Genomic DNA, 16367 nt, shown 5'->3' with positions numbered 1-16367 from the left:
AGTCAAACTAGGAGATAATAGTGTCAAACCAGGAGATAGTAGAGTCAACCAAGGAGATAATAGTGTCAAACCAGGAGATAGTAATGTCAAACCAGGAGATGACAGTGTCCTTTAGGTGCCTTTTGCAAACTCCAAACGGTCTGTCATGTGCCTTTTACTTGAGAGTGGCTTCCGTCTGGTCACTCTACAATAAAGGCCTGATTGGTGGAATGCTGCTGAGGTGGTTGTCCTTCTGGAAGATTCTCCCATCTCCACATAGGAACTCGCGAGCTCTGTTAGAGTGACCATCGGGTTCCTGTTCACCTCCCCGACCAAGGCCCTTCTCTCCCGATTACCCAGTTGGGCCGGGCGGCCAGCTCTAGGAAGAGTCTTGGTGGTTCCAAACATCTTACATTTAAGAATGATGGAGACCACTGTGTTCTTGGGGACCTTCAATACTGCAGAAATGTTTGGTACCCTTCCCCAGATCTGTGCCTCGACACAATCCTGTCTCTGAGCTCTACAGACAATTCCTTCGACCTCATGGCTTGGTTTTTGCTCTGACGTGCACTGTCAACTGTGGGACCTTATATAGACAAGTGTGTGCCTTTCCAAATCATGTCCAATTAATTTAATTTACCACAGGAGGACTCCAATCAAGTTGTAGAAACATCTCAAGGATGATCAATGGAAACAGGATCCACCTGAGCTCAAATTTGAATCTCAGAATACTTATGTAAATAAGGCGTTTCAGTTTATTTTTTTAATTTTTCGCTTTGTCATTATCATTATCATCATTAAAATCTATTTTAGGATTGAAGAGGTCTGAATACTTTCTGAATGCACTGTAGTAGGGCCAAACAATGAGATAGTAGAGTCAAACCAGGAGATAGTAGAGTCAAACCAGGAGATGGTAGAGTCAAACCAGGAGATAGTAGAGTCAAACCAGGAGATAGTAGAGTCGAAACAGGAGATATTAGAGTCGAACCAGGAAATAGTAGGGTCAAACCAGGAGATAGTAGAGTCAAACCAGGAGATAGTAGGGTCAAACCAGGAGATAGTAGAGTCAAACCAGGAGATAGTAGGGTCAAACCAGGAGATAGTAGGGTCAAACCAGTCAAACCAGAGATAGTAGAGTCAAACCAGGAGATAGTAGGGTCAAACCAGGAGATGGTAGAGTCAAACCAGTAGATAGCAGAGTCAAACCAGGAGATAGTAGGGTCAAACCAGGAGATAGTAGAGTCAAACCAGTAGATAGTAGAGTCAAACCAGGAGATAGTAGGGTCAAACCAGGAGATAGTAGAGTCAAACCAGGAGATAGTAGAGTCAAACCAGGAGATAGTAGGGTCAAACCAGGAGATAGTAGAGTCAAACCAGGAGATAGTAGGGTCGAACCAGGAGATAGTAGAGTCGAACCAGGAGATGGTAGAGTCGAACCAGGAGATAGTAGAGTCGAACCAGGAGATAGTAGAGTCGAACCAGGAAATAGTAGAGTCAAACCAGGAGATAGTAGGGTCAAACCAGGAGATAGTAGGGTCAAACCAGGAGATAGTAGGGTCAAACCAGGAGATAGTCAGGTCAAACCAGGAGATAGTAGAGTCAAACCAGGAGATAGTAGAGTCAAACCAGGAGATAGTAGGGTCAAACCAGGAGATAGTAGAGTCAAACCAGGAGATAGTAGAGTCAAACCAGGAGATAGTAGAGTCAAACCAGGAGATAGTAGAGTAGAGTCAAACCAGGAGATAGTAGGGTCAAACCAGGAGATAGTAGAGTCAAACCAGGAGATAGTAGGGTCAAACCAGGAGATAGTAGGCTCAAACCAGTAGATAGTAGAGTCAAACCAGGAGAAAGTAGAGTCAAACCAGTACAGTCAAAACAGGAGACAGTAGGGTCAAACCAGTAGATAGTAGGGTCAAACCAGTAGATAGTATGGTCAAATCACTGAGGTAGGCTAATGTTGCGTCTAATTGAAAATAACATTATTCTCCACTCACAGCAAGAAAGCAGGTGCATGTAAATTGTAATGGATTGCAATTGATTGACAACATTGTTTTATCAACATTGTTCTGTTGAGTCCATGAATGCAAATGCACCACTGCATTTGTAGTCTCACTGGCATACCTTTATTTACAAATCCATTTTGGGTTTACTACCATTTTATTTGGCCATTTTTATTGTTCAGAAATGTGGTGAGTACTCTTCGTTCACAGGACTATATCCTGCTAACTGTTCCAAATGTCCGAACTGAATTTGGTAAAGGGGCTTTTATGTACTCTGCGCCATCAGCTTGGAACGCCTTACAAAATCTGTTTAAACTGGTGTTTAAATTGGTGTTTTTAAATCACTGATGAAGGATTTTGAGGCTGATTCCCTGACATATCAATGTTTTTAATTTGCTGTTTTATGATTTTGTTATACTCTTGTGAATTCTATGGTTTTTACTAGATTACTTGTAGTTTTTCATGTTGTCTGTTTGTAATTGTGTAATGACTTGGTGCTGCCTATCTTGGCCAGGACGCTCTTGAAAAAGAGATTTCAAATCTCAATGAGCCCTTCCTGGTGAAATAAAGGTGAAAAAATAAAATAAAATAAAATGTCCTTGCAGAACAAGAATGTTTAGACTTTTCCTGTAAATCTGTTGCGCTGTTTTAAATGAATAGGTTAGACTACAAGCCATTCTCTACTTTAGCATCTGTGTGGACCATGCTACCACAGCTCATAGGATGGGATTGTCAATTCACTCCATAACGTTTTCCCCTCCCTATGAAAGTGTCCTGACAAAAATGGCCATTCATTTAGCCAGGGCTCCTCTCCATTCACTATATGACTCACAGTGCAGGAATGTATGCCTCATCACACAAAAGATGTCACCAGTCGGCTGACAGTCTCTGTTGTTGGGTACATTTGGGATCCGATGTGCTAAAAGAGCTAGCCTGGTCCCGATATCGGTTTGTGCTGTCTTGCCAAGTCCTGGCGGTAACAATGACCATAGGAGTTAGGAAGACAGCGCAAACAGATCTCAGACTAGGCTATAAAAGATGCCTAATAATGAACGCTCTTCTCCCAGCCCTCAGCCATTGTAAACCCTGGGAGATATTAGAGAGAGGGCCACTGTTTCCACAGGAAGAGGTGAGGAATGGCCCTCAGGGCAGAGCCCAGATCAGACGTGCCTCTCTACCACATTTGCATGACTGGACAGTTTTGTGAAGAAGCAGTGATAACCAGGGGAAAAGAGCTGTGTTAAGTTAGCATATCTTCACTTTTCGTTCCTATCAAATAATCAACCATTTTTATAAATATTTACTCATTTACTTGTATATAGCTACTTAAAGACTTGGGACATTCTTGTGTACACCTTCAACTAATGGGAAATGTCAATATGTGTTAAGGATGATTTGGTGTCATTTGGGACCAGACTGAATCAACACATGTATTAAGAACCAGGGGTTAGTTAGTGTAATCTCAGTACCTCAACAAATCCTCTGTTTCCTGTGCCCTTGTGGAAGATATATCCCCCTCCCACCCTCCCCCTCTCCTCCTCCATCCTCCCTTCTCACTATCCTCTGTTATCTGGTCTTATGGCCAGCCTTTGTCTTATCTAGAGCGTCCAGGACGATGGCCTGTGGAAAAATGCTAGTTTTCAGAGGAAGTGGAGGCAGACTTCTGAGATTGGGTGGCAAAGCACTGATTAGTTATGGGTCTCTCCTCGTCTTCAGGGTCCTGTCTGCAGGAAGGACATCCTGAGCCATCAGAGACTGAGAAAGAGATATATGAATCAACCACATAAAGTAGTCTCTATGGCTGTTAGACTTGAGGTCACTGGCTGCATTCTGCACAGACTGCCTATCTGTTGAGATTCTCTACTACTACTGTTTCTAGCAGTCTCCTATTCTACTGCGGTTGCTTTGTGGGGTTACTTGGGCCCCTGTATTTGGCGGGTTGCTGTTGTGTTGGGCTACTCTGTATGGCTTCCCTGTGACATTGTTGTGTATGTATGCCCAGGGCAGCATGGAGAGGGGGGAAGAGAGGTCAGGGGTGATCAACTGAGTTTACCATCACCAGTTGCTGATGCACCGCTTTGGCATGCCAGAAGCAGGAAGACAGACAGTCTGGCTATCTGGCAGAGCCTGCTTGGAAATAAAAGAGAGAGAGACAGAGAAGGAGGGAGGGAAGGGAGTGGAGGGACTGAGGGAGGGAGCGAGATAGAAAAAACAGGGAGTGTGAGAGACTGGAGAGAAGTTGAGTTCTCACAGTGTTTTTGACAGCGGTTTGGAGCACTAGGGATATCACTGGGACATTAGAGAAGAGGCTACAACACAACAGGGTCCATAAGGAGCACATGGTACGTACTATAGGAAAGTTTTAGAACAATCTACTGAAGGAAAGCCTTTTGTACAGCAACATGGCTGATTTTACCAGGTGTTTCCTTGTTTCCTGTTAGCTGCAAGTTTTTTACTAGAGAGTGACTTGTTTCCGCAGTGCTGATAGACTGTAGCTCAGCGTACGCTAAATTATTAACTGATAATACTGTTTTAGTACACAATATATGGGATTTAGTTGCACAGTGAAGATTAATGTTGTTTAATCTGGCCTCTTTTAATGTGGGGATATAAGAGGCGGTTGTTTAGTTTAGTTTGTTGATGTTAACAGGTTTTAGTATGCTTCCGTCTGTGTGTGTTTGTGCGTGTCTGTGTCTGTGTGTGTGTGTGTTCATGTGTGTCCCTTACTAAGTTTCTTTTTCTTTGTTTATAGTATTTCATTTCACTCCAGATACAAACTTATACATACAAACAACAACTTACAGACGCACACAAGCGATGACTTCATCTCCTCTGCTCAGACCCACCTTCTCACACACTCAGTGCCTGCGTTATTGTTTGCCACTTGGCCTTAAATTGATTCCATTTGTTTTTCGCAGTCACCCATGCTATTTCAATAATAAATCCTTTGATTTTTACCTTGTGGTAATGATTGGTGGATTGATTTCCAAGTTTTTATTGTACGATTTTTCAAGATGAGGGATGAGAAGAGAATCGTCCAGCCCATTGGGTATCTCACTACACCTCCATAAGTTTCTATATGTATTCCAGTAGCTTGGCCGATTAATGTGTTCACCTCCTGGCTCACGTGTATGTTCTGGGTGTCTGGATGAGTGTGTTTGTTTGATGATTTATAGAAGGGGGCTTGTCCTGGGTGTTATTAAATCCTTAAGAGTCTATTGATTGACCCACAACCCTTAGATTGTGTCAATCTAAGTAACAAAATAAAATAATCCCCATCAAAATCCATCAATTTAAGCTAGCGATATTGTTTTTTTTAATGGACTGCGTCTCAATATGCCTGATCCACCTATGTTGGCCTTTCGCATCTGCGGTGGAAGGTGGCCGAGCTACAGCTGTGTTTGTCAGACCATGAGACATCTCCAAAATTGGTCTTCTAACAAAACGTCTGTAGCGTCCGAACGGTTTGGCTTACACTGTATGGAAATATGAGACTCTTACGAACACTATCAGGAATCAAGGTAAGACCCAGATGCAGACATGTTGAATAAATAATGGTTTAATAGTCCAAGGGGCAGACAAGAGACCGGTCAAGGCAGGCAGAGGTCAATAATCCAGAGATGGGGCAAGGGTACCGGTCGGCAGGCAGGCTCAGGGGCAGGCAGAGTGGTCAGGGTAGGCGGGTACAGACACGGGACAGGCAAGGGTCAAAACCAGGAGGGTGAGAAAAAGAGAGGCTGGGAAAAACAGGAGTTGACAGGACACACGCTGGTAAGCTTGACAAACAAGACGAACTGGCAACAGACAAACAGAGAACACAGGTATAAGTACACCGGGGATAATGGGGAAGATGGGAGACACCTGGAGGGGGGTAGAGACAATCACAAAGACAGGTGAAACAGATCAGGGCATGACAAACACGAAGGTGGTCTCCATTTTGCTCTAAGACCCCCCAAGTGTAACAGGACTCGTCTGAAGGTAACGCATACTAATTAATGGAACTATGGAGGTAGTTTTGTGACAACAAAAAATAAGGGGTTAAATATGTATCCAAAAGAACTAAAGTATTTCCTGAGCTTTCGTATACATCTCCAAGATATACGACTTCAAAACCTTATTCCTTATGATTTATTTTCTGCCATTTATGAATGTGTTATTCAATGCGTTTCTATGGGCTATAATAGTAAAGGCTTAGACTTTTAGAGGTTTAATGCGTGCAGGTGGGACAGGGATGAGATAAGTGGTTTGTGTGTGTTCATGGTGTGCGTGGTCATGCGTCTGTTTGTGGTTAAGGGACTGTTTAGTTGAGCTGTTTTTGGAAATCTCTCTCTGGTTGTGTGTTGTCAGTCATTCGTTCTGTCATTATTAGGTTACGTCAAAACCAAACACAGCCAGTCATGACATGCCCAGACAGGCTGACACCCAGCCTTTTCATACACTTTCAGTTTGAAGTTTTAGCCTGCCCCACACACTCTCTCTCACACACACACCTGCTGTGTGTGCTCTGTTTTCATTGTGTGTGTGTGTGTGTGTGTGTGTGTGTGTGTGTGTGTGTGTGTGTGTGTGTGTGTGTGTGTGTGTGTGTGTGTGTGTGTGTGTGCATTCAACAGATGAGTGAATAGGTGGAAAGGTTGTACTGACTCTAGTCTCTGGCTGGCATGACAGTGCAGTTGGTTGAGATTGTGTCATATAGTCCCAAGATAAAGAGTCTAAAGGTACTTTCAAACAAAACCATATCCCCATTAGACACCTTGCTTCCTGGTGAATTTCCAGCTCAGCTTGTCTTTTGTTGTGGGAAATAAGTCTGTCTGCTGATAAGAAGAAAGTGACTCCCTGGAGAAACAAATCATTATATGGAGGGATTGAGTTCCATGGTAGACCATTGCCACCGCAATACATATTAAGTGCCACAGTGCTTACCGAAGAAGCAATACCTTAGGCAATAGTGATACCTGCTGCTGTAGGAAATATGTATGACAGGCAGAGAAGTAATCAGATTTTAATGGGGAGGTTCCAGCCAGGGGCTCTGTATCCTGGGATTCTATCCATCTGCCCAGATACAGAACAGTAACCCTGGTCGGGCCTGCTTCCACCCACTCCACCCTCACTTTGTTACTACTGGAATAAGTGGGCACTTATCTAGGCCTCTGGTCCCAACCATGTCCCTTACACAATTACCTTGTCGTTAATAATCTGTACATAAAATGGATTAAGTTCTATAGCACTTAAGATACAAGCTGTTGAATTGATTACCTATTTCTGCCACGTGTGCATGCACACACACACTCACAACGCTACACTATCTTTAAATATACAGTGGGGCAAAAAAGTATTTAGTCAGTCACCAATTGTGCAAGTTCTCCCACTTAAAAAGAGGAGAGAGGCCTGTAATTTTCATCATAGGTACACTAACTATGACAGACAAAATGAAACAAAAAAATCCAGAAAATCACATTGTAGTGATTTTTAATGAATTTATTTGCAAATTATGGTGGAAAATAAGTATTTGGTCACCAACAAACAAGAAAGATTTCTGGCTCTCACAGACCTGTAACTTCTTCTTTAAGAGGCTCCTCTGTCCTCCACTCGTTACCTGTATTAATAGCAACTGTTTGAACTTGTTATCAGTATAAAAGACACCTGTCCACAACCTTTATTTAACCAGGTAGGCCAGTTGGTGAAAGGTGAAATAAATTTTTTTATTAAAAAAACACATGGAATAAGCAATTGTACAGTCAATAACACAATAGAAAAATCAATGTACAGTGTATGCAAATGTAGTAAGATTAGGGAGGTTAAAGTGTAGTTCCAAGATGGCGTAGCAGTCGTTCGTGTGTTCGTCTTTGTCTCATCCCGTGTCTTATTCCGTGTAAATAGCAGTTTTTTCCCCTGCTTTTTCTCGTATACATTTTAATCTCACTTTCTATCTGCGAACTAAATATACTTTCCTGCAACCCACCTCACCCAATGTGGTACGGATCTGCTATTTTTATTCCTTATAACTGGAACCTCCATCAGGAGCTAGCCAGCTAACTAGCTACTAGTCTTTGTTAGCCACGGATAGCGGTCTTCTCCTTTTAGCTCGGACACCGCCAGCTTTAGCTCGAACAATACATGCCAGTCTGTATTTTATCTTTGGTGGTTATGATATTGTTTCGGACCTTGAGCGTGGCTGAGGTACACCCATGACCAGCTCGGAAACCAGATTGCATAGCGGAGAAGGTACAGTGGGATTCGAAATGGTCGGTGATCTGTTTGTTAACTTGGCTTTGGAAGACTTTAGAAGGGCAGGGCAGGATGGGTATAGGTCTATAACTGTTTGGGTCTAGAGTGTCTCCCCCTTTGAAGAGGGGTATGACTGCAGCAGCTATCCAATCCAGTAATGGAGGTTGCAACAATTTTAGCGGATCATTTTAGAAAGAGAGGGTCCAGATTGTCTAGCACAGCTGATTTGTAGGTATCCAGATTTTGAAGCTCTTTCAGAACATCAGCTATCTGGATTTGGGTGAAGGAGAAGCAGGGGGAGGCTTGGGCAAGTTGCTGTGGGGGGTGCAGGGCTGTTGGCCGGGGTAGGGGTAGCCAGGTGGAAATCATGGCCAGCCGTAGAAAAATGCCTATTGACATTCTTGATTATCGTGGATTTATTGGTGGTGACAGTGTTTCCTAGCCTCAGTGCAGTGGGCAGCTGGGAGGAGGTGCCCTTATTCTCCATGGACTTTTTGGTGTCCCAAAACATTTTGGAATTAGTGCTACAGGATGCAAATTTCTGTTTGAAAAAGCTAGCTGTAGCTTCCTAACTGACTGTATATATTGGTTCCTGACTTCCCTGAAAAGTTGCATATCGCGGGGGCTATTTGATGCTAATGTGGTATGCCACAGGATGTTTTTGTGCTGGTTAAGGGCAGTCAAGTCTGGAGTGAACCAAGGGCTATATCTGTTCTTAGTTCTACATTTTTTGAATGGGGCATGCTTATTTAAGATGGTGAGGAAAGCACTTTTAAAGAACAACCAGGCATCCTCTACTGACGGGATGAGGTCAATATCCTTCCAGGATACCCAGGCCAGGTTGATTTAGAAAGGCCTGCTCGCTGAAGGGTTTTAGGGAGTGTTTGACAGGGATGAGGGGTGGTCGTTTGACTGCGGGCCCATTACGGATGCAGGCAATGAGGCATAATCGCTGAGATCCTGGTTGAAGACAGCAGAGGTGTATTTAGAGGGCAAGTTGGTCAGGATGATATCTATGAGGGTGCCCATGTTTATGGATTTAGGGTTGTACCAAGTAGGTTCCTGAGAGCATCTAACTTAGATTGTAGGACGGCCAGGGTGCTAAGCATATCGCAGTTTAGGTCATCTAACAGTACGAACTCTGAAGATAGTAGGGGGGCAATCAATTCGCAAATGGTGTCCAGGGCACAGCTGGGGGCTGCGGGGGTCTATAACAAATGGTACCAGCGAGAGACTTATTTATGGAAAGGTGGATTTTTAAAAGTCGAAGCTCGAACTGTTTTGGCACAGACCTGGATAGTATGACAGAACTCAGCAGGCCATCTCTGCAGTAGATTGCAACTCCACCCCCTTTGGCAGTTCTATCTTGACTGAAAATGTTGTAGTTGGGGATGGAAATGTCACATTTTTTGGTGGCCTTCCTAAGCCAGGATTCAGACACGGCTAGGACATCAGGGTTGGCGGAGTGTGCTAAAGCAGTGAATAAAACAAACTTAGGGAGGAGGCTTCTGATGTTAACAGGCATTAAACCAGAAGTTAACAAATGAGAGTGCCTGGGGAATAGGTGTAAAGCTGGGGGCTACAGGGCCTGGGTTAACCTCTGCATCAACAGAGAAACAGAGGAGGAGTAGGATAAGGGTAGGCCTGAAGTCTATAAGAACTGGTTGTCTAGTGCGTTGGGAACAGAGAATAAAAGGAGCAGATTTCTGGGGGTGGTAGAATAGATTCAGGGCATAATGTACAGACGTGAGTACAGTGGAGGTAAACCTAGGCATTTAGTGACGATGAGAGAGCTTGCATCTCTGGAGACACCAGTTAAGCCAGGTGAGGTTTGGGGTGTGTGACAAAAGAGCTAAGGCATGTTAAGCTGGACTAAAGGATCTACAGTGAAATAAAACAATAACTACCCGAAACAGCAGAAGACAAGCCATATTGATATTAGAGAGAGGTATATGTAGCCGAGTGATCATAGGGTCCAAAGAGCAGCAATAGGTGAGTCAGGGAGCTGTTCGGTAGTCGCTACTATGCAAGGCGAGCAGGAGGCACAGCGTTCAGAAAGCTAGCAGGCCAGAGCTAGCAGATGGGTCTTCGGCGACGTCACCACGGAAAAGCCTGCTGAAACCACATCGGATGATTACGTCGGCAGACCAGTCGCGATGGATTGGCGTGGCTCCATGTTGGCAATAAAGGGTCCAGGCCAATTGGCAAAAGAGGTATTGTAGCCCACGAATTAGTGGGTATACCTCTTCGGCTAGCCGGGAGATGGGCCAAGTTCAAGGCTAGCTCAAGGCTAACTGGTGCTTGCTTCAGTACAGAGGCGTTAGCCAGCAGTAGCTACTTGGTTGCAGCTAGCTAGTTGTGATGATCCGGTGTAATGGCCCAGAGTTTGCCGCAGGAATCCGGCGATATGGTGGAGAAAAGGATTCCGATATGCTCTGGGTTGATATCGCTTTGTGCAGACTGGCAGGTAGTGACCGAGCTATAGCTGGCTGGTGTCCGAGCTAAAGGTGAAGACCGCTAGCTGTGGCTAAAAGTGACTACTAGCTAGTAGCTGGCTAGTTACTGAGGTTCCAGTTATAACATATAACAATAGCAGATCTGTACCACATTGGGTGAGGCGGGTTGCAGGAAAGTATATTTAGATCATATGTTTAAAGTGAGATTAAAAATATATATGAAAAAAAAAATGAGGAAACCAACTATTTACATGGGACAAGACGGGACAAGACACACATCCGACTGCTACACCATCTTGGATAAAGTAAGGAAAAAAAGCTAGCCTTTGCTTTCCTAACTGACTGTGTATATTCGTTCCTGTCTTCCCTGAAAAGTTGCATATCACAGGGGCTATTCGATGCTAATGCAGTACTTACAAGCCCTTAAATCTTCTTAAGGCTAGGCGTCCCGCTAGTGGGACACCTATTGACAACATCCAGGGAAATTGGAGGGCGCGCAATTCAAATAAATAATCGTAATATTAAACATTTATGAACATACAAGTATCTTATATCGTTTAAAAGCTTAAATTCTTGTTAATCTAACTGCATTGCCAATTTATAATAGGCTTTACAGCGAAAGCATACCATGCGATTGTTTGACGACGGCGGCCCACAACATATTTTTCAACATAAAATCACACATAGCGATTAAATTTAATATCTTCCTCTCTTTGCAATCCAAAGGGTCCCAGCTAAAACATGAATGGTCGTTTTGTTAGATAAAATCCTTCTTTATATCCCAAAATGTATGTTTAGTTGGCGCCATCGATTTCAGTAATCCACTCGTTCAACATGCAGACAAAGGAGTCCAAAAAGCTACTGCAAACTTTGTTCAAACAAGTCAAACAATATTTCTATTTAATCCTCAGGTATCCTAAAATGTAAATAAACTATAATGCAGTTTAAAAAAAAAGTTTAATAATTAAAGAGCAGCAGTAAAATAACAATAGCGAGTCTATTTACAGGGGGTACCAGTACAGAGTCAATGTGCGGGGGCACCGGTTAGTTGAGGTAATTGAGGTAATATGTACATGCAGGTAGATCATAAACAGAGAGTATCAGCAGTGTAAAGGGGGGGGGGCAATGCAAATAGTCTGGTTAGCCATTTGATGAGATGTTCAGTAGTCTTGTGGCTTGGGGGTAGAAGTTGTTTAGAAGCCTCTCGGACCTAGACATGGCGCTCCAGTACTGCTTACTCTGCGGTAGCAGAGAGAACAGTCTATGACTAGGGTGGCTGGAGGCTTTGACAATTTTTAGGGCCTTCCTTTGACACCACATGGAGGTCCTGGATGGCAGGAAGCTTGGCCCCAGTGACGTACTGGGCCTTACGCACTACCCTTAATAGTGCCTTGCGGTCAGAGGTTGAGCAGTTGCCATAACAGGCAGTCAGAATGCTCTCGATGGTGCAGCAGTAGAAGCTTTTGAGGAGCTGAGGACCCATGCCAAATCTTTTCAGAATCTTGAGGGGGAATAGGTTTTGTCGTGCCCTCTTCATGACTGTCTTGGTGTGCTTGGACCATGTTAGTTTGTTGGTGATGTGGATACCAAGGAACTTGAAACTCTCAACCTGCTCCACTACAGCCCCTTCGATGAGAATGGGGGCGTGCTCGGTCCTCCTTTTCCTGTAGTCCACAATCATCTCCTTTGTCTTGATCACGTTGAGGGAGAGGTTGTGGTCCTGGCACCACATGGCCAGGTCTCTGATCTCCTCCCTATAGGCTGTCTTGGTGTTGTTGGTGATCAGACCTACCACTGTTGTGTCATCAGCAAACTTAATGATGGTGTTGGAGTCATGCCGGGCCATGCAGTCATGAGTCAACAGAGAGTACAGAAGGGGACTGAGCACGCACCCTGAGGGGCCCCCGTGTTGAGGATCAGCATGGCGGATGGTTTGTTACCTACCCTTACCACCTGGGGGCGGGATCCAGTTGCAGAGAGAGGTGTTTAGTCCCAGGGCCTTAGCTTAGTGATGAGCTTTGAGGGCACTATGGTGTTGAACGCTGAGCTGTAGTCAATGAATAGCATTCTCACATAGGTGTTCCTTTTGTCCAGGTGTTAAAGGGCAGTGTGGAGTGCAATAGAGATTGCATCATCTGTGGATCTGTTGGGGCGGTATGCAAATTGGAGTGGGTCTAGGGTTTTGGGATAATAGTGTTGATGTGAGCCATGACCAGCCTTTCAAAGCACTTCATGGCTACAGACGTGAGTGCTACTGGTCGGTAGTAATTTAGGTAGTTTACCTTAGTGTTCTTGGGCACAGGGACTATAGTGGTCTGCTTGAAACATGTTAGTATTACAGACCCAGACAGGGAGAGGTTGAAAATGTCAGAAGACACTTGCCAGTTGGTCAGCGCATGCTCAAAGTACACGTCCTGGTAATCCGTCTGGCCCCGCGGCCTTGTGAATGTTGACCTGTTTTAAGGTCTTACTCACATCGGCTACAGAGAGTGTGATCACACAGTTTTTGCTTATAAGCAGGAATCAGGAGTATATAATTATGGTCAAATTTTCCAAATGTAGGGCGAGGGAGAGGTTTGTATGTGTCTCTGTGTGTGGAGTAAAGGTGGTCTAGAGTTTTTTTCCCTCTGGTTGCACATTTAACATACTGGTAGAAATGAGGTAAAACGGATTTAAGTTTCCCTGCATTAAATTCCCCGGCCACTAGAAGTGCCGCCTCTGGATGAGGGTTTTTGCTTAGGGCCTTATACAGCTCATTGAGTGCTGTCTAAGTGCCAGCATCGGTTTGTGGTGGTACGAAGAATATAGGTGAAAACTCTCTTGGTAGATAGTGTCGTCCACACATTGTCATGAGATACTCTATCTCAGGCGAGCGAAACCTCAAGACTTCCTTAGATATCGTGCACCAGCTGTTATTTACAAATATACATAGAGCGTCACCCCTTGTCTTACCAGAGGCCGCTGTTCTATGCTTCTGATACAGTGTGTAACCCGCTATACGTGCTTGTAGATTTTTCCACTTTATTATCCAGCGATTGTATGTTGGCCAATAGTACTGATGGCAAAGGCAGATTAGCCATTTGTCGCCGGATCCTTACAAGGCACCCTGATCTCCTTCTGTGATTTCACCGTCTGACGGGGATGAGGGCCTCGTCGGGGGTCTGGAGAAAATCCTTCTCTTCCGACTCATTAGTCTCAGTGCTTTTCTCAGCTGCTGACTCAATGTTAAATGCATTGAGGTCCATTGTTGTGTGGACTTAGTAACGTTATGGTCAGCTAGGTTATTGGGAATAGGCTTTATGAAGTAGAAATCTGATAACCGGGTCTCATCATTTCAGTGAAGCAGGGAAAGAAATAGTTTTTTATTTCCATGAGTATTGTGAGGTACTACAATAAAATGAACATGCCACAGTAAGAAACTAGGTAAAGGGACTTTGAAGTTGATTCAAGCCCCAGTTTTCCCAACTGTAGAAACGTATACTCAGTGGCTCTCTAGATCTTTACAAAAACTAATAGACCTAGATAATATCCAACTCCTCAGTCTCCTGCCTCCCTCACTGTATCATGCCACAAGGCAAGACCTAGATGCAGACACAGGAGGCAGATGGTTGGAGTCTAACAATGTTTATTAATCAAAAGGGTTTGGCAAGAGAATGGTCGTGGACAGGCAAAAAAGTCAAAACCAGGTCAGAGTCCAGGAGGTACAGAGTGGCAGACAGGCTCGTGGTCAAGGCAGGCAGAATGGTCAGGCAGGCAGGTACAATGTCCAGAAACAGGAAAGGGTCAAAACCGTGAGGACTAGAAAAAGGCGAATGCAAAAAGCATGCGAACGGGAAAACCACTGGTTGACTTGGAAACATACAAGACGAACTGGCACAAAGAGACAGGAAACACAGGGATAAATACACTGGGGAAACAAGCGACACCTGGAGGGGGTGGAGACAATAACGAGGACAGGTGAAACTGATCAGAGTGTGAGGGGTGTGACACACTGGGCCAAACACCACTTCATGCGCCCTTTTGCCCATTTCATCCGACCTCTTTCATCCGTTTACTATGGAGACAATGCAGGAACCACATGGTTGCCAGGTAATTAAGACTCCATCACAGAAACCCTGTGATGGACTGTCGCCAGGGAAACCAGAGGTGGGAAAATTCATTGTGGTAAAATAACAGGGGTTGATGGTGGTATATGGGTTAAACCTTCTTTTCATGGCTTGCCAGTAGATTCCGGAATTCACCAGTCCAGCACTTGGGTACCTCATCTCAGAAATCTCTGAGTGAACTATACTGAACAAAACATAGAACTATTTTAAATATTTCTCCCCAATTTCATGATATCCAATTAGTAGTTACAGTCCTGTCCCATCGCTGCAACTCCTGTACGGACTCGGGAGAAGCAAAGGTCGAGAGCCGCGCGTCCTCCTAAACAAACTCCACCAAGCCACACTGCTTCTTGACACAACGCCCGCTTAACACGGAATCCGGCCGCACCAATGTGTCAGAGGAAACACCGTACACCTGCCGACCGCGTGCATTGCGCCCGGCCCGCCACAGGAGTCGCTAGTGCACGATGGGACAGGAACATGCCTGCCAGCCAAACCCTCCCCTAACCCGGACGACGCTGGGATAATTGTACTCCACCCCATGGGTCTCACGGTCGTGGCCAGCTGCAACAGAGCCTGGGCTCAAACCAGGATCTCTAGTCGCACAGCTAGGACTGCGATGCAGTGCCTTAGACCACTGCATCACTCGGGAGGCCACATACAACAATTTCTAATGTTTTACTCTGTTACAGTTCATATGAGGAAATCAGTCAACTGAAATATATTCATTAGGCCCTAATCTATGGATTTCATATGACTGGGAATACAGATATGCATATGTAGGTCAAAGATACCTTTAAAAAATGGGTCTCAAAATGGGCCTGAGGATCGCATCCGGTATTTCTGTGCATTAAAATTGCCATCAATAAAATGTCAGTAGCTTATGCCTGCCCATACCATAACCCCACCACCACCCTGGGAAACTCTGTTCACAACATTGAGGTTAGCAAATCGCTCCCCCACATGACGCCATACATGTGGTCAGCGGTTGTGAGGCCGGTTGGATGTACTGTCAAATTCTCTAAAACGATGTTGGAAGCGACTTATGGTAGAGAAGTTAATTCAGTTCTCTGGCAACCGTTCTGGTGGACATTCCTGCAGTCAGCATGCCAATTGCAAGTTCCCTCAAAACATCTGTGGCATTGTGGCCACCAAGGCCTTTTATTGTCCCCAGCACAAGGTGCACCTGTGTAATGAGCATGCTGTTTAATCAGCTTATCGATATGCCACACATCTCAGGTGGATTATCTTGGCAAAGGAGAAATGCTCAATAACTGGGATGTAAACAAATTTGTGCACAACATTTGAGAGAAATAAGCTTTTTGTGCGTATGGAACATTTCTGGGATCGTTTATTTCAGTTCATGAAACATGGGACCAACACTTTACATGTTGCATTTATATTTTTGTTCAGTGTAGCAATCTCTTTTAGGATAGTATTTTTCATTGGACTTGAAATAGCCACCAAGTAACCTCCAGATTGACCAAATGTCACATATTACACAATGTCCCCCCACTCCCTGCCTGCCCTGAAGTGACACAGTGTTGACACTGTCCTGTCTAATGGTTGGGTTGATAGTGTGTCACAGCATGTCTGTGTAG

The 16367-nt window shown here is 44.5% G+C and overlaps 1 protein-coding gene across 5 annotated transcripts in view; it reads left to right on the top strand.

Moving 5' to 3' along the window:
- The window catches only part of LOC112267210 (kinase suppressor of Ras 1-like), a 57834-nt gene that overhangs the window by 28425 nt on the left and 13042 nt on the right, over nucleotides 1–16367 (top strand). The window contains exon 1 of one of the 5 annotated variants that reach the window (XM_042297522.1): nucleotides 4171–4321. The exons of 3 other annotated variants lie outside the window; for them this stretch is intronic. In XM_042297522.1, coding sequence (XP_042153456.1) covers nucleotides 4319–4321 — 3 coding nt within the window. In that variant the 5' untranslated portion in view covers nucleotides 4171–4318. Of the gene's footprint in view, nucleotides 1–4170; nucleotides 4322–14701; nucleotides 14750–16367 lie in introns of those variants that run through there. One more of the 5 variants, XM_042297521.1, reaches the window with a different exon arrangement.

Source organism: Oncorhynchus tshawytscha, linkage group LG14 (genome assembly GCF_018296145.1).
Source record: "Oncorhynchus tshawytscha isolate Ot180627B linkage group LG14, Otsh_v2.0, whole genome shotgun sequence".
Lineage (NCBI taxonomy): Eukaryota > Metazoa > Chordata > Actinopteri > Salmoniformes > Salmonidae > Oncorhynchus > Oncorhynchus tshawytscha.
This window is presented reverse-complemented; position numbering and strand designations above follow the sequence as displayed.